The sequence below is a fragment of the Lagenorhynchus albirostris genome, chromosome 15 (genome assembly GCF_949774975.1).
Source record: "Lagenorhynchus albirostris chromosome 15, mLagAlb1.1, whole genome shotgun sequence".
NCBI classification, from domain to species: domain Eukaryota; kingdom Metazoa; phylum Chordata; class Mammalia; order Artiodactyla; family Delphinidae; genus Lagenorhynchus; species Lagenorhynchus albirostris.
The window spans coordinates 14,834,736-14,856,995 of record NC_083109.1 but is presented as its reverse complement, the minus strand read 5'-3'; the positions used below and the strand labels follow the sequence as shown (position 1 = coordinate 14,856,995).

The following is a 22,260-nucleotide window of genomic DNA, read 5'->3' as shown; positions in this document are numbered from 1 at the left end:
ATGAGCCGCAGGTTCACTGTCACTTCACTGCCCCCCGCGGGGCCTGCCGGAACCTCTGACTCGGAGTCCCACCGGCATTCAGCAGCCGATCTCCGTCGCCTCTCAGGGGAAGACGCCAAAGGTAGAGGCCGCAGGGGGCGGGGCCTGCCGGAGTGGGGCGGGGCGAGAGAAGGGGAGGGGACACGGTGGGCGGGCCTTCTGTTGGGAAGGGTGGGACCAGGACTGGTAGGCAGAGGGTCCCAGCCGAAGGCCAGAGAAGGGAGAGGAAGTGGAACCTAGGGAACTGGGGGAAGGCTGGAGGGGAAATGATGAAGGGAGGGACCACATTTGAGGTGGGAGGGGACACAGGGAAGAGGGTGGGGCTAGAGGCGAAGGGGCGGGTCTTATAAAGAAGCTAGGGTCCAGGGTGCTGGGCCGGAGCGCAATAAAGGGGCGGGGTCATCTCGGGTAGGGGGCGGGACCAGAGGGGAAGAAGGTGGAACCAGGGAAAGGGAGGGCCGTGTGCGTCCACAGCCAATGGGTGGAGGCAGGACTATCTCGTTTTGGGGGCAGAAAAGGGCGGGACCAGAGACGAAGGGGTTGGGCTAGTAGTATAGGGGTGGAGTTGAGGGAGGGAGGAGACATGAGTCCGGGTCGCTAGGTCTCCAATCCTCAGTCACCCAGGAGGCGTCGCGGACAGCGCCTGGGGATCCCGGGAAGAAGACAGGAGAATGAGAAATTTGGTCCCCGGGCAGCTCGATCCTGGCAGGATTCCGTGGGCACTCTAGTCCCGTCCCTGGGGGATTCGCTTAGCTCCTTCTACTCCAGCTCCACAAGCGGTGGGTGGAGCCAGCTCAGGCTGTATTGGGGGCGTCTTCCTGGAGGGCCCACTGCAGTGGTCTTGTAATGGAAGTTACATGCAGGGTACAGAAGAGAGAGGAGGGAAGGGATCCTTCTAGGCTTCGGTGAAGAATTAGCATCCTGGATGCACACACAGTCCTCTCCGCAGGGGCCACTTTTCAGGGGTCCCCTGCCTGACTCTGGGCCCCTCAGGCCTGAAAGGAACGTGGAGAACTCGCTTGGCCCCAGCGCGGGGAGGAGGAAGAGCCTCCCCGGGCCGCCAGGGGTCGCTGCTGAGCCGCAGGTGAGCTCACCCTGACCCCAGCAAAACTAAGCACCAAAAACCCTTTAGGGGTTTATTTGGCGAACCTCTGCATTGGATAGATGACCAAACTGAGGCGTATATTTCAGCAGGGCTCCAGTCCCGCGAACCAACCGCCTCCTGGACGTTGTCATATTGGGGGGCTCTTTCCTTTCTTCATCTTTCCCATAATCTGCCCCTTTTCTCATTTTCACAGTTGGTATAGACGTAGATACACGAGCATATTTTACATCAGCCATTATAATTATTGCTATCCCCACAGGAGTAAAAGTCAGAGCTCTAGAAGCCATTCTCAACGCCCCCTTTTCTCTTCCCACCAGATCTGATTGGTCCTCATGTCTTGGCCACTTCACCTTCAAAACTTATCCTGAATCTGGCCACATCTCTCCTCCTGTCATCATCACCCTGGTCCAAACCTCCATCATCTCTCACGTGGCCATGACCACAGCCTCCTCACTGGTCTGCATGCCTCCAATCCTGTTCACACCACACAACGCCCCCCCCCGCCCCCCCATCGCTTGTAGGATAAATGGCAAACCCTTTAGTCTGTCATTCAAACCCTTCCCTCATCTGCTCCTGGTATACCTGTCCGTGTTCTTCTCCCACCTCCATTAGCCAGGGAGACTCCTCCTCACTCTGTAAGTTATAGCTCATTTAACCTTTTCTGAAAATCTTTTTCACATTCCCTCACTTCCAGGCAGAGGCAGACATTCCTCTTCTGCCTGACCACTGCACTATTATAGCACATGTCCCAATGGATGGAAGTTATTTACTTGTGTGTCTCCTACATCTCAAGGGCAGGGACCACATCCTTTTAACTTTGTGTTCCGGGTACCAAGCCCACAGCCCGGCACTTAGTAGGTGCTTCCTGCTCATCAGATAAGAGGGGGAGTGGCTGTAGACTCCTGCTTCCCCTACCTTGCCTTCTCTCCTGTCATTCCCCACCCCCTGGCTTGAGAATAAGATGGCTCGCTCTCTTATCCCAAGGTGACTGTTCCGTCTTTCCATTCCCATTTCCAAGCTCTTGCATAATGAAGTAAAGTACGGCTCCCAGTGTTGGGTGTGCAGGTGTGTGTGCAAATTGGATGTGAATCTGGAACGCTGTGGGCTTGTGGCAGAGGCGGTGTGTGTGTGTGTCTTTGCATGTCTTGAGGGAGAAGCATCCCACGCTAGCTCTGTTGACCTGTGGGGCAGTCAGTGAGTCAGTGCTTACGTGTGTCATTGTATGCCAGTGTGTTGATTGGCATGTTGATGTGTGTATTTCTGTGTCTATCTGTGGGATGGGTACCTGTGTGCAGCAGTTTACTGAAGTTCCATCTTGAGAGTAATTTGGGGATTTTGAACCTCTTAGGCCCTGAGACAGCCTCCAGCACCTCTCCTTGGTAGGTTGCTACATGGGGAAGTGGACAAGGGCTCCCTAGGGGAACATAAAATCTGCTGGTATCTTTCCCACAGCTGTTTTTGTGCCAGTGCTCTGGCCCCAGGGGATGCTCTCCCCACCTGTTGTCATCACCCAGGCCCCTTAGGGAGAGATGGCAGCATGTGGGAGGTGGGGGAACGCTTGGGGGAGGGTTTGTAGGTCATTTACATACAAGTGTTACCTTTCACTCTGGATGCAGGGAGTGGAGTTTGCCCCTGGAGGTGCTTCCTGCTGCCAGGAGATCAGCTATAGGTGGGAATGCGACTTACAGGGGAGGAAAGAAGCAAGTCAGAAGGTGATCCTTGAATCTACCACTAACACTGGGCAGCAGCCCACATGCCTCAGTTGCCTCATTTGTACCATGGGAAGATGGATGGTGACTTGGCTGGACAGAATTGAACCTGGGACCAACTGTTACAATTCTGAGCGACTCCCCCATCCCTTTGCACCACTCCCTGCTGTGCCTCAGTTTCTCATAGAGAAAGACAGGGCACTGGGAAGAGCGCTGGGCCTGGTTAAGACTAACAGGAGTTGGGATGTGTCCCTATGGAGTGAGAGGGAGCCAACTTACGCTAGGGGACTGGAGCAAGACCACGATGTAGCCTATCCACTCGCTAGCACAGCCTCTGTGGTGTGGCCTTGGGCACATTGCTTCCCCTCTCTGGGCCTCAGTTTCCCCATCTGTAGTATAAAGAAGTTGAACAGGAAGCTACCTGAGGGTCCTTCTAGCCATAAAAATGCTCAAATCCTTTGATGATCTAGAAGAGTGATGTTCTCTGCCTCCCCCATACCCAAACCTCCTGTTTCAGTCTCTTTATCTGTAAATTGGGAAAAATGACACTGAATTATTGGTAAAAATACCTGATCTGGAGATCTCCAGCCTAGCCAAGGAGTTCTCCAGTCACCCACTCCTCAAGCCAGGACTCAGAACCTCACGGCCCAGTACCTCAGCCCAAGGTGAGGCCTGGAAATCTCCATGGCAACAAACTGGTTATGAACGGGGCTGTAGTTGCCATGGTGATGGGCTGCTCTCTCTCTCTCTCTCTCTCTCTCTCTCTCTCTCTCTCTCATCCCCCTCATCTCCCCTCCCCTCTTCTCAATGAACCAGAGCGATCTGCGGGCACCAGCTCTCCAGGTGGGGTGGGGATGGGGGGGTACAGTGAGAAAGGGGTCCTGATTGAGAAAGAGGGAAGATGGGCTGAATCTGCCGAGGAATGGGGGGCTGTTGGGGTGCCATTTCCATGGTGACAGGGCTGCAGCCTGTTAATTAAGCCCCCGGTTACCACGGAGACGATGGTGGTTGACGTGTCTGCTGCGAGCCCTGTGTGTATGGGGTGTGCTCTGTGCCGGACTCGTCAATTCACTGCAAGGGTCTGGGTCTGGAGGACGGGGCCTGCAGGTGGGGGAGAGAAGCGTGAAGAAAGGAGTTCAGGGCCTTGGTTCCATGAGGCCAGAGCTGGGGGTGGGTGGGTTAGGCCGTGGGGCTAATGATATAGAGACAAAGATGGATAGGGATTAAGCCATAAGGAGGAACACTGTGCCTGCCTTTCATGGAAAGAGGACCCAGTCAGGTGGCTGCAGTTTCTTCCAGACAGTTCCTGGTCCTGATTCAGTGGCTGGGGCCCTGGGCTGCAGGTCAGGAAGCCAGATTCTGGCCCCCAATCTGCCACGAGTTCACCTCATGGAGAAAATTTGTACCTTTCCATTTCTAGACTCCAATTTCCCCATAAATGAGGACGATTAAAAAAATAACTTACAAAGTTCCTTCCAGTTCCCCAGTCCTGATATTTAGGAGGCAGCTTCCCTGACCTTTTTTCTCTATGAGAAGCATAAGGTGGGAGGGGAGAGGAATTTTAGAGACTCGGAGTTTAGAAATAAGACCCTGCCCAGCTCTGCATCTCGTGATGCTTTAATGAGGAGATTCCCCTGGCCCTAGATCTTCCAAGGGCTCTGGGTGGGGAAGCGGTGCTGAGCTGGTAGCCATGTTCCTGGGGCTCAGAGCTGAGGGTCATCTTACTGGCCAAGGCCAGGCTGGCAGTGCAGGAGGTGCCTGCAATGTGTTTTCTGAAAGCCTCACTGCAGAGGGTTGGCCTGAAGCCAGAATAGAGATCAGTCTTCTTGAGAGGTGTGTTGGGGGTGTGTGTGAATCAAAGGACTGGGGTCTCCCCTTGCGGCTGTCTCTTCACTTGGTCTTGTCTCTTCATGAAGAGCTCCCTGGCTTTAGTCTGAGATAAATTGAGAGAGCACTGAGAGTTTTCAGGGTGGGAAGAAGGCCCATGGGTTATGCAGCCTAACCCTTTCATTTCATAGATGGAGATACACAGGCCCTGAGAGGACCTCAGTTCTGCCCAAGGAAACACAGAGTTTGAGGGCAGAGGACAGACAGCACCAGCATCTCCTGAATCCCAGATGCCTTGTGAGATAGGAGGTCTGGTGGGGGTGGACAGATGGGATGCCCAGGGGAAGAGGATCACCCCGCCTTCCCCTATACTCCCTTGGGATCTAGCTTTTCTCCATGGGCGGGCTCAGTCCCTGAGCAGCCAGGTCTCTGGACCACAGATGAAGAGAAATACCCCCAGGGGAACATCCCAGACCCGGGATTGCTGAAAAACCTCAGTATTTATTTCACAGCACTTCTCAGACAAACATACTACACATTTTACTATATTACCTGTCTCTACAGAGTAGTAGAAAACCATAATGGTGGTGATGGTGGTGGTGGTGGTGGTGGTGCGTGGAGTGGAGTGCTTAGAAACTCTTGCACACTGGCCTACCCACCTGCAACCCTTTAAACCTCTGTCACCAATCCAAACTCACTGCACTTTTTTGTGTGTGTGGTTTTCTCTCTGGGAAAGCCAAGAGGACCAGTTCTCACACCTGGTCTGAATACCTAGCTCTCCACCCTAAAGAGTCCTTCTGGCGTCCATAAAACACAGTGGCAGGGATAGCTTACTGGTGGATCCCTCAGAGGGCTCCTCCAGTCAGCTGCTGAAGACTCTGTGGTTGACCGAATCTGAAGCCACTTACAAATAATGCGACAACGGAATCCGAGCAGCGGGCCCTGTCCATGGTCCTGAAAACTCCCATCCTAGAACTGGGCCTCTGGTCGAGTGGACAGTTCTGTTTTGTTTTGTTTTTTAAGAATCCTTGAAGGTCTCTGGGCCCACCTCCAATTGCAAGCTGAGAGGCCACTCCAGCTGCACGTCTGAAGGCTGAGCACAAGAAAAGGGAGAGAGCTCATCTCCGACCCAGTCCCCGTTCCTTTCTTAGTAGCCAAGGATCAGAGGCCACTGAGCAGTTTGGATATGACTGCATTCTTGTCCCTTCTATTGGAGGCAGGACCCATTTAAAAAGAGGTTATGTTGAGGAAAAGAGTCCGAAACTGGAATAAAGGAAACTGGATTCTAGACCAAGTTCTGCCATTCACTGGCATAGTGTCCACAGGCAGTCATCTTTCCCCCACCCTTTGGGCCTTAGCTTTTTCACCTGTAAAATGAAAGCTGTGCATTAGCTAAGATGATTGACACGAGCCTCTCCAGCCCTGGAACTCTCCTGGAATTTAGAGGGCTAGTGTTGGAGGCTTGGGTGAGTCTGAAAATCATTTCCCCTTGATCTGCTCTCCTCCTTGGGTAATTAGGTTTTTCCAGGGACTCAAAGGGTCCAAACCTCTGATGCCGCTTCCTGAGATCTCTCCACCCCTGGCTCAAGCCTGGATTCTAAGGGTGCTGAGGGGTCCCAGGACAATCAAGCTTCTACGGGACTGGTGTCAGGGGAGGGGGAGGAACACAGAAAGCATGTCAGTTCTGGAATCCTCAGAAAGCAATCCTGGATTAGGGGATTAGACACTCTCGCCCCGGGAGAAAATCTGGTCCCAAACGGACAGGCGGCCTCATTCTCCCCTCCCCCACTCTGTTCCTGGCATGCCTCCGACCCGCCTGCCCTCCCTAAAGGCTGCACCATCCCCAGTGGGGAGTCAGCGCTCCCTGAAACCTCACTGCTGCCTTCTCTCTTCCTCACCACCTCTCCTTCCCAGGGTCATTCCACAGTCAGAGGGTCCTTGTCTTTGGGCTCCAGTGATTTGCCTTGGAGGTGAGATGCTAGGACTTCCATCAGTCTAAGCGCAGTAAAGTGTTCACTGCAACTCCTCAGATTCATGCCTCCCATTTCAAGACAGGATGAGCCAGACAGTTCAGCCAGTGACCCTGAACCCCACGGGGGGCAGCACAGTGCTTCGGTTAAAAGCTCTGGCCTCCATACATCCCTAGCTCCAACCTCTTGAACAGTGATTATGGGAGAGGGTCTGGTTCTCCACCGTTCTTCGGGGCTGGCCTTCCCAGCTTTGCAGACAGGCTCTCCAGGGACCCATATTCCATGGCGCCCTACCCCTGCCGCCTCAGCCCCCCTCATCTTCCCTCTAGGGGGCGGATGACCCTCGGCCAGGCAGCCTCTGCGGGGCCGCCTCCCCGCGGCCGCGACCTAGTTCCCTGCCGTTATTTTTAGGGCGCGGGATGGCACCTGCCCACGTGCCGGCCCCGCCTGCGCCGGAGAGTGGGGGGCGGGCGGAGCTACGTCTGCTCAAGGGAGGCGAGGTCCCCATCCCCCGCAGCACCCTCTCCATCCCACCCGCGCAAGCCCCCAGTTTTCGTGCGAGGGGGCCTCCAAGAGCGCACTGCCCGCCCCTCGTCCCCTCTTCTTTCTCCCTCCCGCGCTCCCCCCCGCAAAACCCCGCCAGTGGCTCATGCCTCCTGCATACGGGATGAGGCGAGCAGCGCCGCCGCTGAGAGGGGGCGCGCGCGGGTGTGAGCGTGTGTCCGTGTGCGAGTGTGTGTGCGCCGGGCGGGCGGGCACTGCAGCTTCTTCCTCCGTGGAGCGGAGAGCGAGAGAGAGCTAGAGCGAGCGAGAGAGCGGCGGAGGCAGGCAGAGGGGCGCGGGTGAGGCGCCGCAGCCATCCCCGGGCCCGGCGCCGCGCCGCCACCATGCTAAACAACCTGACGGACTGCGAGGACGGCGATGGGGGAGCCAACCCTGGTAAGCAGCGGTCCGGGGGCGGCGAGGAGAGGAAGCGGCTCTGGGGTTAGAGGCAGAGCGGGGGCCGCCTCCTTCAGAGGAGAGGCGGGGATTGACCGGGGCGGTGGGCGCCCAAGGCGGCCTGGAGCCCAGCTCCATTGGAATGCGCCAGGCACTGTACGAGGTGCTGGAATGCGCCGCGCCCGGGGACAGGGCTGGGGGCCAAGGGGCTGCCATTGCCCACGGCCCGGGGGCAGACGTGGGGTAGCTAAGCGGGGGAGGCGGTGGGAAGGGGTTGGAAGAGCTAGAACGGGCTGACGTGTAGCTCGACGGGAGGGAGGAGGGCTCCTCTTCCCGAGGAGGGACCCTGGCGTCCTGGCGCAGAGCGCGGGGGTTGCGGGGGGCGCAGTCTGCGGCAGTCCCTCGCTCTGAGACTTCCAGCTGAAAGATGGGAAGGTGCCTATGGGGGGATTGGAGCCATATGACAGCCCCCGTCCGGCTGCGGTGTCTCCTTAAGGGGTCACTTGATGTGGTCCGGGCCTCCTCCCCCAAAGCTGCCCGGGGTCCGACCTCAGACCGAAGCGTACCCCCTCCGGGGATTTTCAGCTCTACTTTGCGGAATCTCCTTCTCCCTCTCGCGTTCCCGTGGGTTTGGGACGGGAAGCAAGATCACCCTCCTTTCTTCCCCCTTTCCCCTTCCTCTGAGTACCCTGGCATAGCAGTGTGGTTTCAAGGGCGGGGCAGGGGAGAGTCTTTCCAGTCAGCTCTGCTAGCTTCCCCAGTGAGGCCTCGGGAATGGGGTCCCAGCGGCCGAATTCCTGGCGCCGTGGCGCGGACACTGCGGACGCGCTGCGGTGGGTGCGGAGACTCGCTAGGAGCCGAGGGGCTTGGAGTGAGTCCGTGCGCGGCTCCCACTCTCCTCCGCGCTTTCCCTGCTCCGAGGTCTGCGAGGCCAGCCACCCCCTCGGGCTCTCGGGCCCCCCGCCGCCCCCCCGCGGTCTCAGCCACCCAGCACGGCCGTCAGCCGCCCCCAGCCCCCACCCTCCAGCGGCGCTGCGTCCCTTGCGCACTAGCGCGCCTCCCGCTCTGGCTGTCTGCGCTCAGCGCCTCAAACGCTCCCCTGGGCATTGCTTGACCCTCTGGGCCGAGACTCCTGCAGACCTCCCCCAGGGGTGGCCCAAGGCTGAAAGAGCAGGGTCTTCCAGGGACTGGCAGCCTGGCCTTGAAGTCCTCCGGATCCTGGGTCCAAGTCAGAGCCAAGGGGTCGCTTGGGAAGTCTGTGGACATCAGGGTCCCCGATCCTTTGTCTGACACCCCTTCTTCCTCCCTGAGGCTGAGTACGGGTAGGAACTACTGGCTGCCTAACTCATCCATCTCCACAGTCACCCTGAGGTTACCTCAGTCGGCAGCCGCCCCCCTCCACAGCGGGCTTAGGCTGCGGGAGGGAGGGGGTTTGGCAAAGTCGAGTCCGCAGCAGCGCCCGGCATCCCGTCGCGGTTCCTAGGGAACGAAGGGGGGCCATGTCCACCTGGGATCCCCTTCAGATGTCACCACTCTGAGGAGGGGCCTCTGCTCCCGCAGACACGGGGTATGGGTCCAATCCCCCAGTCCCTGCTTTCTCTACCCTGAGGATGGCGTCTTACTGGGCGCCATGGGATTTCCATGGGGTCTCACGTGGCCTAGAAAAGTGGCCTCTGTGTGTGAAGCAGTAGTCAAACTAGGAACTCCCTCAGTTCTACCCCTCCCCATAAGTTTCCCAGACTCTGAGTGTAGCAGGCTCGTGGGGAGACTTTCTCCCTAGATATCAGTGTCCAGGATCTGGAACTAGAGTGGCCAGGACCTGGGTCTGGCATGTTGGGTCCCAGAGAGAGAAAGAAGGCCTCCCAGTGGTGCCTGGAGACGATGACAGGCGGCTCTAAGGACCTCCTGGGCTTGAGGGAAGACCACCAGGCCGACAACCACTGGCATCTCTGAACTTAGGTTCTTGGAAATGTAGGAGGGGACCCTTGGTCCTGACCTCGGGGAGGTGGGAATGACCAGAGTAAGAAGGCTCCTCTGGACGAAAGGACACAAGGATATTTATTGTCTCTGGCCCCCAGGTCTCCTTTCCTCTTGGGGTCTGACGCCTTCCCCTACTCCCCCAATCTGGCTTGGGGATTCCCCCAGGCCTGGCCCCAGGCCCCCAGGGGAGGCTCCTTAGCCCGCGCCGCTAGCCTGTTTCCTCCCCGGGAGCTCTGGCCGCCGCCGCTTAATTGAAAGCCGATTCGGGCGGAGAGCTCCCAGGGGGCGGGGGGGGGGGCCGAGAGGGCTCAGCCTCAGTCTGGCCCTGCCTCTCGCGCGCGCGCCGCACGGCGCTCTCCCATCATCCTGACTCCTGGCTCCGGGGAATCAGGGCGAGTTCCCCCTTCGTAGTCCTGCTCCTCTGAGAACTCATGAAGCTCACCCCTCCCCTTCAACCGGTGTTCCAGGGAGGGACGAAATCAGCCCTGGCAGATGAGACCGGGGGCCTGGCGTCCCACCCAGGCGGCGGGTGGAAAGGCGGGACCCAGGACAAGCCTACGAACCGCTCCCTCCCCTGCCCTCATCTCGGGGCTGGGATCCGGCCGGGAGTCCGGCTCCGCGCTGCGCGTCGCGTTACATAAGCCGCTGCGGGCGCGTGGCCGGCTCTGCTCCGCGCGGCGCTCTCTGCCCGCGCCGTCGCCATGGAGACCGGCGCGGAGGTGCTTCGATGCCGGGTCTCGGGCCGGGACGCCCCCCATCCCCGCCCTGCACGCGCCCCGCGCCCCCATGAAGGAGGAGGGGAGGGGGTGTGAAAGGAATGGGGGGCTCTCGTGTCTGGTTGTCCTGCCCCTAAGAGCGGACGCTGTGGAGAGAGGGACCCAGTCCCACAGGAGACAGGGCCCCTAAATCTTGCTGCCGGGGAAGGCGTGTGGGATAGGGAGCCCAGGCTGGACGGGGTACAACGTCTATTAGTAATCGTAATTGTAACAGTAACGGCAGTAGCTACACTTAGGTGCCAGGCACGCCCAACAGGCATTATTTTACTTAATCCCCACAACAGCCCTATGAGTTAAACACCATTATTATCCCTTTGCAAAGTAGGAAACTGAGGCTTAGTTTAAGTGACTTGCCCAACGTGTCGACACAGCCACCAAAGTTGGGACTGGAACCTAAATCTCCTTGTCCAGCCTGTTTTCTTAACCATTAAGAAATTTCTTCTCACCTCATCCCCCTTCAACCTCTCTAGTTACCACCATAGTGTGATAGGAACATCTTGCCAGCATTTTAAAAGGAGGAGGGACCCACCTCACTTTTATTTCTCCTTTTCTCTGGCCCCAAACAGCTCTTCTGAGACACTGGGGGTCAGGAAGGGAGCCTGGGGGAATTCACCTCCACAGACTTTTTCCTGAGCACCTATTACATGCCAGGCTCCCACTGGGAGGACCGGTCTGCAAGTCCCAGGAACCCACATATGTGAGGAGAAGAGTGAGCTGGTGGAGGCCCCTGTTGGGAGAAGTTCTTGGCTTGATGAGTGAAGTGGAGATGGTGACAGGAGACGGTGGTGGGTTTCCCTTGAGGATGTGAGGCATCACTTCCACAATTTTGAGTCGGGATGAGATTGGTTATAGCAGGTCATGCTCTGGGGATGGACCCTGGCTGGGAGATGAAGGAGGGTTTCCAGGAGGAGAGGCTGGGGAGGATTTGGGGAGATGGGGAGAGAGAGAGGGACCAGGAGATGAGGGGACAGGAAATTCAGAATATGTAGGGCCTCAACTTCACTTCTGTTTTGGTCATTGGAGAGTTTCTCCGGAGTCCAAAGAGATGTCTACTGCTGGGGTTCAGCCCTGAAACTGAGAAAGTGTGATGGCTGAAGCCAAGGGAGTGTGTCTGTGGAGGGCCCCTTACATCTCTTTGAAAGGACCCTCTCCTTAATGCCCTAGAGGCTTTCTTCTTGGATGATCTCCTCCAGGCACACGGTTTCACACACTTCCTACACGCCTTTTCATGGGCTACCCCCATGTCTTCCTCCTGTCTGGCCTCTCTCCTGGGACCCAGACTGATCTGTACATCCAAGTGCTTCTGGACATATTCACTTGGGTGTCCTATAGCGCCTCACCAGCAATCAAATTCAGCAACTTCCCCACCCCCAATCTCCTTCTTTCCCGTTTATTTATTTATTTTTTTGCGGTACGCGGGCCTCTCACTGCTGTGGCCTCTTGCGTTGCGGAGCACAGGCTCCGGACGCGCAGGCTCCGCGGCCATGGCTCACGGGCCCAGCCGCTCTGCGGCATGTGGAATCTTCCCGGACCGGGGTACGAACCCGCATCCCCTGCATCAGCAGGCGGACTCTCAACCACTGCGCCACCAGGGAAGCCCTCGCCTGTTTATTAAATAGCACCATATCCACCCATTTACCCATGCTAGAAACCCAGGCCTTATCCCAGATTCCTCCTTCCCACATCCTCAAATACCTGGCATAGAAATGTGTGCCAATAATTCTGGAGTCTATTCATTGTTCCGCCCTGCTTCTGGTCTGGGTATCATTGGCCCTTGCCCAGATTTCTGAAAGTCCCTAACTAGCTTCTGTATTCTTCATCTAAAGGCCAGAGCAATTGCTCTAAAACACAAATCTCTTCATGGTGTTTTTTGCCTGAAACTCTTCAATGACTTCCCATTGTCCTCTGGATGAAGTCCAAAATCCTTAACAGGGCCGGCTAGTCATTTAAGGACCCGGCCCGCAGTTACCTTCTTAGCCTCTTTTTTTTACATGCTACTCCCCATCCTTGCCCCCCACCCCACCATACTCCTGCCTTAGACTCCTGCCGGATCAAGCTTCCTCCAGCTCCTCTGACCCACTCCTCTCACTCTCACCTCTGGGCCATCGAACATGCTGTTCTGCTGTTCTGTTTGCCTGGAACACCCTCCCGCCTCCCTCCCAGTCTAGCTCTTACTCATCCTTCAGTTCTCAGCCGACACGTCACTTCCTCTGGGAAGCCTTCCGTGACCTCCCAGGCTGGGCTGAACGCTTCTCCTGTGTTACCACACCTCTTCTTTCATATTCTACCGCGGACCTTATCCTCTGGGTTGGAAATTCCTGGCTGCTGGTTTTTCTCCCCTGCCTTTGGGTTGCCCAAGGGCTGGGCTGGTGCCTTATTCTGTGGTTTACTCCCCCACGCCCATGCCCACCCTGCCACACAGGAGACATCCAGTAAATACTGTTGACTGAAGATGAATGAGGGACACAGGAGACGCCAAAGGGCGGCCACTCTTCCAAGAGGTGGAGTATCCTTGGGGCCTCAGCTGCAGGGTTCTCTGCCTTCCCCCCACCCCCAAACACCAGGATGGACTAGTTGTGGTCAAGGAGGGGACGCTGGAGAGTCTAGGGTGCCCTGGTGAATGAAGTAGGACCCCCAAGAGCAAGGGAGCACTTCCACGTTCATTAAATACCCCGTACGAGCCAGGGAGCGCACTAGGCTCTTCGTATGCGCTGTCAACTAAAATTCTGCAAGGGAGGTAGTATTGGCTCCAGTTTTCCAATGTGCAGACCGAGGTTCAGAGAGTTAAAGCGGCCACTCAGCTGGACGTCCAGGTATGTGGGCCACAACCAGCTGGTGCCAGGACCCTGACTCCTCCGCCTTCTCAGGTGATGGCAACCCCAAGGAGAGCAGCCCCTTCATCAACAGCACCGACACAGAGAAGGGGAAGGAGTATGATGGCAAGAACATGGCCCTGTTTGAGGTGGGTTGCCAGGGGAGTTGGGCCTCCACCCATAGTTCACCTTCCCCTTCATCAGCCACCCCCTCCCTCCTTCCCTGGGGAACAGTCCCCTCCTCTCCATCTCTCCCTCAGGTCCACCTTCCTCCCTGAACCTCCCTGTCATTTCTTCTCCTCCCCTTTTCCCCTGCTATCCCCCTTCTTACCCCAACCCGCTCTCTCCCTGTTCTCCTTGCTCTCCTCGTCCTTGCTCATCTCATCCTAGCCTCAACGGTTTGCCCCTGGTCTGCATCTCTCTCGGCCTCCTACCGTCTAACCCCCCCACCCCCGACCAGGGCTTAGCCTCCCAACACTGAGAGCCTCCCTCCACAGGAGGAGATGGACACCAGCCCCATGGTGTCCTCCCTGCTCAGTGGCCTGGCCAACTACACCAACCTGCCTCAGGGAAGTAGGGAGCACGAAGAGGCAGAAAACAATGAGGGTGGAAAAAAGAAGCCGGTGCAGGTGAGGGCCTCGGGGAGGAAGGGCTGAGGGAGGAGGGAGGGTGGGAGGGGAGAGGGGGTGGGGCAGGAAAGATGGATTCAGATGGAGGGATGCACGATGGAGACAGAGGGATGGGAGGTGGATGCTGAGGGAGGGGAAGGGATGGGAGGTGAGGGATAGACATGGAGGGGAGAGGGAGGGGAGGCTTGAAGGGTAGGTGATAGAGGCCTGAAGGGAGGAGGGAAGCAAGATGAGAATCAGAGGGAAGAGGGATGAAGGGACGGGGATGGAGAGAAGAGGAAAGTGGGGGATGGAGGGGCCGGGGTAGGAGGAGTGGGCCTGGGGTGTTGGCAGTGATTGGGGGGCTGCAGAAACTGACGCTGGCCTCCCTGGCAGGCCCCCCGCATGGGCACCTTCATGGGCGTGTACCTACCGTGTCTGCAGAACATCTTTGGTGTCATCCTCTTCTTGCGGCTCACTTGGGTGGTGGGCATCGCGGGCATCATGGAGTCCTTCTGCATGGTCTTCATCTGCTGCTCCTGTGTGAGTGACACGCTCCCCTCTCCTGACGCCTGGCAGCTGGGGCTGAGCAGGGACCTGGCGGGGGGAGGGGGAGGAGGGGGAAGCATGAGACCTGATCTTTTTATAGGAACCACTGCGTGTAATCTTTGAGAGTAAATTAGGTCTGCCTGGTCCTTCCAGCATCTCACAGGCTGGTCCCTGATGGCTATTAACCAGGTTTCACCTGGCTGTGTGTGTGTGTGTGCTTGGCTGTAATTACACAGGTACCGCAGACTCATTGATGAAAAAGATAGGTGTACATTAATAAATAAAACTCACCTACAGTCTCACAGTAGTTAACATTTCAGTAGGTCCTGACTCACAAAGAATGGGATTACGGGTCCCAAACAGCTTTGTAACTGAATTATTCCCATCCTCTCTAAAAAAATCACATGTTCACTAAACACCTACTTCTCACGACATTTACGTTTCCTCACATGTGACCCTTGAGCCCCCTCTGCGTGTGAGTAGCCAGTGCTGAAGCTAGTACACCTGCCTATTTAATAAATGAAGAAACTGAGGCTTAGAGAACTGAAGTGACTTGTCTCCGGTCACACAGCTGGTCAGAGGCCAAGCTGGGGTTTCCAGAGCTCTCTGATGCTATAGCTTGCGTTTCTTTCATGTGCTTGGTGAAGAAGGGGTTTTCTGGACAAGAGGGACTTGGCAGGAGTAGGAGTTGGAACAGGACCGAGGACAAGCTCGATGGAAGAGGACTTGTGGGTCTGGCGGGTGTTTATGGGGTAGAAGGTTTGGCCCCCACCCTACTCGCCACTCTGACGATCTCTCTCCTCACAGACAATGCTCACGGCCATTTCCATGAGTGCAATTGCAACCAATGGTGTTGTGCCTGGTATGTGACTGGGGCTTCTTGGAGGGGAAGGGGAGGGAGGCCTGGGTAGTTGGAAGGAGGGACAGTGTCCTGGGCTTTGGGTACCATCGGGACCCCAGAGAAGCAATACCGCAGATTCGGGGGCTGGGTTACGGCGTTTTCGTGGGATAGATGGGGGCAGCCGTGTGAAGGGGAGGGGACGGAGGTGTTGATGGCGTTGAATGGGGCAATGCAAGATCTCCTCCCTTTGCCTGAGATCCTCCTCTCCATCATCCTATTTTCTGAGCCATGACCTCCTTAGAGGGTAATTAGCAACATGGGAATTAGTGCTATAGAAGCCACTCAGAGTGTCTGGCTGGGTCTCCCTTCAGTCCTAGGGCTACAGCTTGTAAGGCTTGGGAGGCCCAGAGCAACCTCCTTCCCACCACTGTCTCTGATCCTCCCTCATCCCCTACGGCAGCCCAGTGCCCCTCGAACCTCTTGCTGATACTGGGTTTTTTCTGCAGCTGGCGGCTCCTACTACATGATTTCCAGGTCTCTGGGTCCAGAGTTCGGGGGCGCTGTGGGCCTCTGCTTCTACCTGGGCACTACGTTTGCTGGGGCCATGTACATCCTGGGCACCATCGAAATCCTGCTGGTGAGAGGGGCCAAGGAGGAGGTGTGGGCCCCAGGCTGTCAGTCAGTTAACTGATGCTCCCTGGACACCTCCTGTAGGCTGGGTCACTAAGTAAGGCCAAGGGAAAATCAGACACGGTTCTGTCTGGAAAGAGTTCACAGTCTAGTTGGGGAGACAGGATACACTAATTATGTAACATGAACAGCTGTCGTTTATCAGGCACCCACTGTGCTCTCAGCAGAGTTCCAAGTGCTTTACGGTCATTAGCTTGAATCCTCATGAGGTTTAAGTATTATTATGCCCATTTTACAAATGATAAGCTCAGACAGGTGAAATGACTTGCTCAAGGTCACTCAGCTACCGAGTGGCAGAGGTGGGTTGGGAAGAGTAAAATCATGAAATAAGAAATAATAAGTCATGTCACACAGTGATTGCCTACTGTGTGCCAGGGACAGTGCTAAGCACTCTGTGAATGTTAGTGGTAGAGGGCTGATGGCTAGCGGATGGCAGAGGAGAAGAAGAGGGAGCTGAGAAAGAGATCTATCTGTTAGAAGCAGTGACTGATGAGGAGTCAGGTCCCTGGGCAGTGTTCGAAGTGGACGGCTGCTGACTTTGGTCTCGGTTCTTCCTGCCCCTGCAGGAGGAGGTGAGGTGGGAGCTGAAGAGGGTTCCTTGCTATATAAAAAGTGGGGCTGACATTTATTTCCCAAACCCCTACTCTACCCAGGCCCCGTGGCCTTCAACGTATCATTTTATTTTATCCTCACGACCCTTGCATTAGTTAGAAGATGTCCCCATTTTATGGATGCAGAGAGCAAGGCTCAGAGAGTTTAAGGGATGTATGGAAGGGATATGAACCTGTGTCTTCCTGACCCTGAAGCCCGTGCTTGTCCACCCAACCACTCGGCTTCAGAGAACTAGAACTAACAGATGTTGCAGCTTCTGGTTTTGGGATGGAATGGAGGAGTCCAGGGGCAGGGAGGGTAGATGGGGAATAAAGGACCCACAAAGCCAAATTATGAGAGAATAATAATAGACGTCTATGGCTTTTACAAAATCAAAGAACTATTATAAAAGCAATTCTACACATTGCATAAAATTGGAAAAAAATCAAAGAATGTAAAAAAGGAAATACCAGTCTCCTAAGGCAAATCATCACTATCATTGGGTGCGTCCTTCTAGTTTTTTGTGATATTGTATTCTGTCTTTAGAAAATATAACTCTATAGCTTTCTCTAATCATGCAAGACCCTCTTTGCAAATATCACAAGTGAAAATAACTTTTGTAACAATATAAATATATTAATATTTAGTATAGAAATTATGGAAAATACAGATGTGCAAAAAGAATAAAGATTATTCACATTTTTACCATTCAGGGGAAACGACTGTTAACATTTTGATGTATCTACACACAGACAGACATATACACACATATGTGTGTATATAGTCACATGTAAGTACACATATATATTTACAAAAATGAGATAAGACACAGTCTTTTCAAAAATTGATTGTTTTTACCTAATATAACATGGATAGCCTTTTTGAGTCAGTTCATATAAATCTATGTTGTCCTTTTTAACAGCTACATAGTCTATTCGGAAATATCATGATTTATTTACCCAATCCTCTAGGGATGAATGTCTAATTTATATCTGCCTTTCTTATTGAAATAATAAAAACAATAAATAATCATTAAGAACTATACTTGATAACAAAAGAATAGAACTTAATAATTGCTCCCAACATTTCTGCAATACAATCTTTTAATGACAGTACGATAGTCCTTGCAGGCTAGACCATGATTTCCTTAACTATTCCCCTATCATTGGATGTCATTTCGAGTCTTGTACTACTGTAAATATGCTGTGATGCGTATCTTTTCTCCAAAGCCCTGCCTGCACCTCAGGTTATTTCCTTGGGGTGATTCTTAGTTGGTTACTTAGTGGGTTACCTACTTACTTGACCTCCGCACCCCTTTCCCACAGGCTTACCTCTTCCCAGCTATGGCCATTTTCAAGGCAGAAGATGCCAGTGGGGAGGCGGCAGCCATGCTGAACAATATGCGTGTGTACGGCACCTGCGTGCTCACCTGCATGGCCACTGTGGTATTTGTGGGCGTCAAGTATGTCAACAAGTTTGCCCTTGTCTTCCTGGGTTGTGTCATCCTCTCCATCCTGGCCATCTATGCCGGGGTCATCAAATCTGCCTTTGACCCACCCAACTTCCCGTAAGTGCTACTGCCCTGAGCCTCAGGCATCCTCCCCCTCCTCCCTGGACTGGTTTCAGGGTCTTCACACTAGTGTCTGCCAACCCCCTGCCCCCATCTCTCAGAATCAGAGTGGTTGTGGATTTACAATAAACTCCCTTGGGAGGGAAAACCTCTCCTGGTTTAAGGGAAATCTCTTTAGGATGGGATAACATGTTTTGGAGGTGTGCACAGTTTTCCTTGTGAGGGTCAAGGGCTGGCTGGTGAGGTGGACTTAGGAAGAGCCAAGTGGAACAATTTCTAAAGGGAAGACCGGTCTGTGTTAGGGAACCTTTCTTGGGTAGAGACAACCTTCTGGAATGTGACAACCTCTTAGTATTAAACACCTTCTCTATCATGGGAAAGGACATAGAAGAGAGGGTCTCGGGGCTCAGATCCCTGTTGGTTCTGCCTCTCTCCCTAGGGCACATTCCCCTACATCCCACTGCCCAGAAGAACGGCACACGGAGACTGCTGTCCACGGTGCTGAAATAGAATCGCCCGAAAGCAGTGGTTCTCTGCCGTGGCTGCATGTTAGAATCACTTGCGGGGAGGGAATTCCCTGGTGGTCCAGGGATTAGGACTCCCAGGGCCTGGGGGAAAGAAAAGAATCACTTGTGGGGAGCTTTGAAAGAACACAGATCCTGGGCTCCATCCCAATTACATCAGAATCTCTGGATATGGGGCCCTGGCATCTATGTTTTTCGTGCTCCCATGGCGATTCTACTGTGAAACCAGGGCAAAGCTACGTCCCTCACCACCCTCCTCCCTTGTCTCTCTCCCTAGGATCTGCCTCCTGGGGAACCGCACACTGTCTCGCCATGGCTTTGATGTCTGTGCCAAGCTGGCTTGGGAAGGAAATGAGACAGTGACCACACGGCTCTGGGGCCTTTTCTGCTCCTCCCGATTCCTCAACGCCACCTGTGATGAGTACTTCACCCGAAACAATGTCACGGAGATCCAGGGCATTCCTGGCGCTGCCAGTGGCCTCATCAAAGGTCTGAGGGAGGGAAGAGGTCTGGTGTCCAGGGAATGCTGCAGGGATTGTGGCTTAAACAGGATTAAGGGACTCCTTGGGATTCAGTTAAATTCGATCAGTTTTAATTGAGCACCTACTCTGGGCCATGTTCTATCCTTGGGATCACGGAGAGGTAGAGATGAAAGGGAGCCTTCGCGTACCTTACCACCTAGTGGGAAAGAAAGTTATCAGCTTAACAAGTATTCGCTAAGTACCTGCTAACTGCCTAGCACTGCACTGGGCACCAGGAACACAACATAAATAAGTCACAGTTCTTGGCCTCAAGGAGTCTAATAGCAGAGGCAGAAGTAATAGCAAATAAATTAGGACATGTGTAGGTGTGCATTCAATGAACAGAGACCTCCCAAGGGAGGGAGTGGTCATGTGTATAAGGTGGTGAGACAAGGCTTCCTGGACTCATCTGAGAAGGGTTTTGAAGGACAAATAAGAGATTTTCAGTTATACAAAGGGAATAAGGGAATTACAGGCAGAAGAACAGCTTGCCTAAAAGTATGCAGACACAGAAGAGCATATTGTGTCCTTCCAACCACAGGTAATTTGGTGTGACTGGGGCATAAAGTACAAAGGAAGGAGGGGAATCAAGAAATGATGTTGGAGAGGCTGGCGTGAGCCTGACTGTGGTCAGCCCTGGAAGCCGCGTTGAAGGGTTTGGACGGTGTTCTGAGGGCAACGAGGAGCCACCAAAGGGTTCTGAGTAAAGGGATGGACCGGGTCAGCTTGTTGCTTGTGAAGGTTCACTCTGGCGCTCACGTGGATGGGCTGAAAGCAGAGAGGGGACCGGGTCAGGGAGTCTAGGAGGAGGCTGATGCTGGGTCCAGGTGAGAGCTGGTGGTTTTCTTACCTGGAGTGACGGAGTGACAGCAGTGGGAATGGCACAGTGGCTCTCCACCAGGGCTGCTTTGCCCCCCAGGAGACGTGTGGCAACGTCTGGAGACATTTTGCGTTATCGCAACTGAAGGCTTATTATTGGCATCCGGCGGCGGAGGCCAGGGATGTTCTTCCACACCCTCCAGTGCTACAGGACAGCCCTCCACACAAGAATTGCCTGTTCTCATCACAATTATTGCTAAATTTGACATTTAGTGCAGAAGTGGAGGAACCCTGGAAAGGAGAGAAGGGGCGTATTTGAGAAATATTTAGGAGGAATAAGGGACAGGAGTTGGAGATTTTTGAAACGGAGATGGGGAAAGGGTGCAGTTGAGGGTAATGTCAAGCTCTCTGAGTTGATGGTAGTGTCATTTACCAAAATAAGGGATATAGGAAAGGAGCCATTTGGAGTGAGTAGGTGGTGAGATCAGTTTGGGACACACTGAATCAGCCTGAGATGTGTGTGTGTGTGTCCCCCAGTAGACTGGACCATTTGAGGGCAAGGACTAGATCTGATTCATGTGCAAAGCCCCTGCACATGACCTGGCCCAAAGCGGGAGCTTCGGAAGTGTTGGTGGAAATAAGGCCCAGGGGGAGTGAGAGGTGGCTGGCCCTGACCCTTCTTTCTGCCCACCCCACCTCCTGGCCCCAGAGCTCTGGCAACCCTGACATCTGGTCTTCTCCTTGCGCATCCTGTCTCTCCCACAGAGAATCTCTGGAGCTCCTACCTGACCAAGGGGGTGATCGTGGAAAGGCGTGGGATGCCCTCGGTGGGCCTGGGAGATGGTACCCCTGTCGACATGGACCATCCCTATGTCTTCAGCGATATGACCTCCTACTTCACCCTGCTGGTTGGCATCTACTTCCCCTCGGTCACAGGTGAAGGGGAGCTCAGAAAGGGAGGACTCTGGCTGGGAGTGGATGGGTAGGGAGAGGGTCAGTCACGATGTGGGGAATTTCTGAGTCCAACAGCCCCATTACATAGGCAGGAGCCAACAGTTCAGTTCCCACTGGACAGACAGGTGAGGGAATTAAGGCCCAGAGAAGCCAAGTAACAAGTCCAAGGTCTCATAGGAGTCAGTGGACCAGGACTAGATCCCCGGCTTCCTGACTCTGAGGCTGATGTCCTTTCTTCTCAGTCTGTCTGGTCTCCTGTGGCTCCTGTCCTAGCTGCTCCTCTGTTCACAGGGATCATGGCTGGTTCTAACCGCTCTGGGGACCTGCGGGACGCCCAGAAGTCAATTCCCACTGGCACCATCCTGGCCATCGCCACCACCTCCGCTGTCTGTATCCTTCACTGCTGGGCAGGGACCACCGTGGGTGGGGAGGGCTAGACGGAGGGCTTCTGAAGCTGCCGCCTCACCTGGCTGGCTCAGGAGGGGTGGGGAGGAAGGACAGCGCCACCCTGGGGATTCTCCTTCATCCTCCGCTGCAGACATCAGCTCCGTTGTTCTGTTTGGGGCCTGCATCGAGGGGGTCGTCCTTCGGGACAAGTAAGTAAGGGGATCAGGGAGGATCCTGTTCTGGGGGAGCGGGGGGGCATGGAGGGCCGGGTTCTGGGAAACAGGCCTGGCAGGGTAGTTGAAACGTGGGCAAGGGGCCTTGTGGGAGGGAGGCCACAGGGCTTGCCTGTCAACTCACTTTCTTATAATTCATCTTTCTCTTGTCACTCCAGCTCAAGAAGTATGAGCGGTGTCTGATTTCCTTTAAGATAACGATCCTTTCCTTTCCTTTTTCTTTAAAATCTACTAATTCATTTACTACTTCCTGGATGTCTATGTGTTAGCTACTGTCCAGGGTTCTGGGGGCAGGGATAAATAACAAAGATAAATAACTAATGATTTTTGTTCTGAAGGAGCTCTTTGGAGCTGGTCACCATACTTGTCAACAGACTTGAAACGCAGAGCAGTAGGGGTGGCGATAAAGGAAAGCCTGGGGGTTATGGAGGCTGCGATCCAGTCCCAGAGGGTCGGGGAAGAGGAGATGCTGTGGGAGTGCCTTATACACGCTTTCTCATCTCTCCTTCCCACTTTACGTGCTGACTGGTAGAGACTACCTAGGAAAGTAGGAGGGGGAAGGGCACTCCAGGCAGTGGGAACAGCATGGCCAAAGTAGAGGGGACCCAGAGCCGTGTGTGCGCGCACACGCGTGTAGGGGTACCAGTGGCTGTAAGCATTCAGAGCTTCTGGAGCACACACCTCTGGAGGGTGTGTGCATACACGACCAGCGGGGTGAAACAGGAGGTCCTGTCACAGAAGTCAGTTTCTGAGGCGCCATTCTGGCTTCCAGGAAGTGGGGACATGAGGCTGGAGACCTAGGCTAGGGCCAGTCC

At 54.7% G+C, this 22,260-nt stretch overlaps 1 protein-coding gene across 2 annotated transcripts in view; it reads left to right on the top strand.

Annotated features, from left to right (window-relative positions):
• SLC12A5 (solute carrier family 12 member 5) overlaps positions 1–22,260 on the top strand; it is a 35,588-nt gene continuing 13,328 nt past the window's right edge. Inside the window, exons 1-11 of one of the 2 annotated variants that reach the window (XM_060125150.1) lie at positions 1–121; positions 13,213–13,307; positions 13,656–13,787; positions 14,163–14,309; positions 15,123–15,177; positions 15,663–15,793; positions 17,763–18,004; positions 18,809–19,020; positions 20,637–20,807; positions 21,117–21,215; positions 21,364–21,421. In XM_060125150.1, the coding sequence (XP_059981133.1) occupies positions 1–121; positions 13,213–13,307; positions 13,656–13,787; positions 14,163–14,309; positions 15,123–15,177; positions 15,663–15,793; positions 17,763–18,004; positions 18,809–19,020; positions 20,637–20,807; positions 21,117–21,215; positions 21,364–21,421 (1,463 nt within the window). Of the gene's footprint in view, positions 122–7,522; positions 7,590–13,212; positions 13,308–13,655; positions 13,788–14,162; positions 14,310–15,122; positions 15,178–15,662; positions 15,794–17,762; positions 18,005–18,808; positions 19,021–20,636; positions 20,808–21,116; positions 21,216–21,363; positions 21,422–22,260 lie in introns of those variants that run through there. The other variant, XM_060125151.1, reaches the window with a different exon arrangement.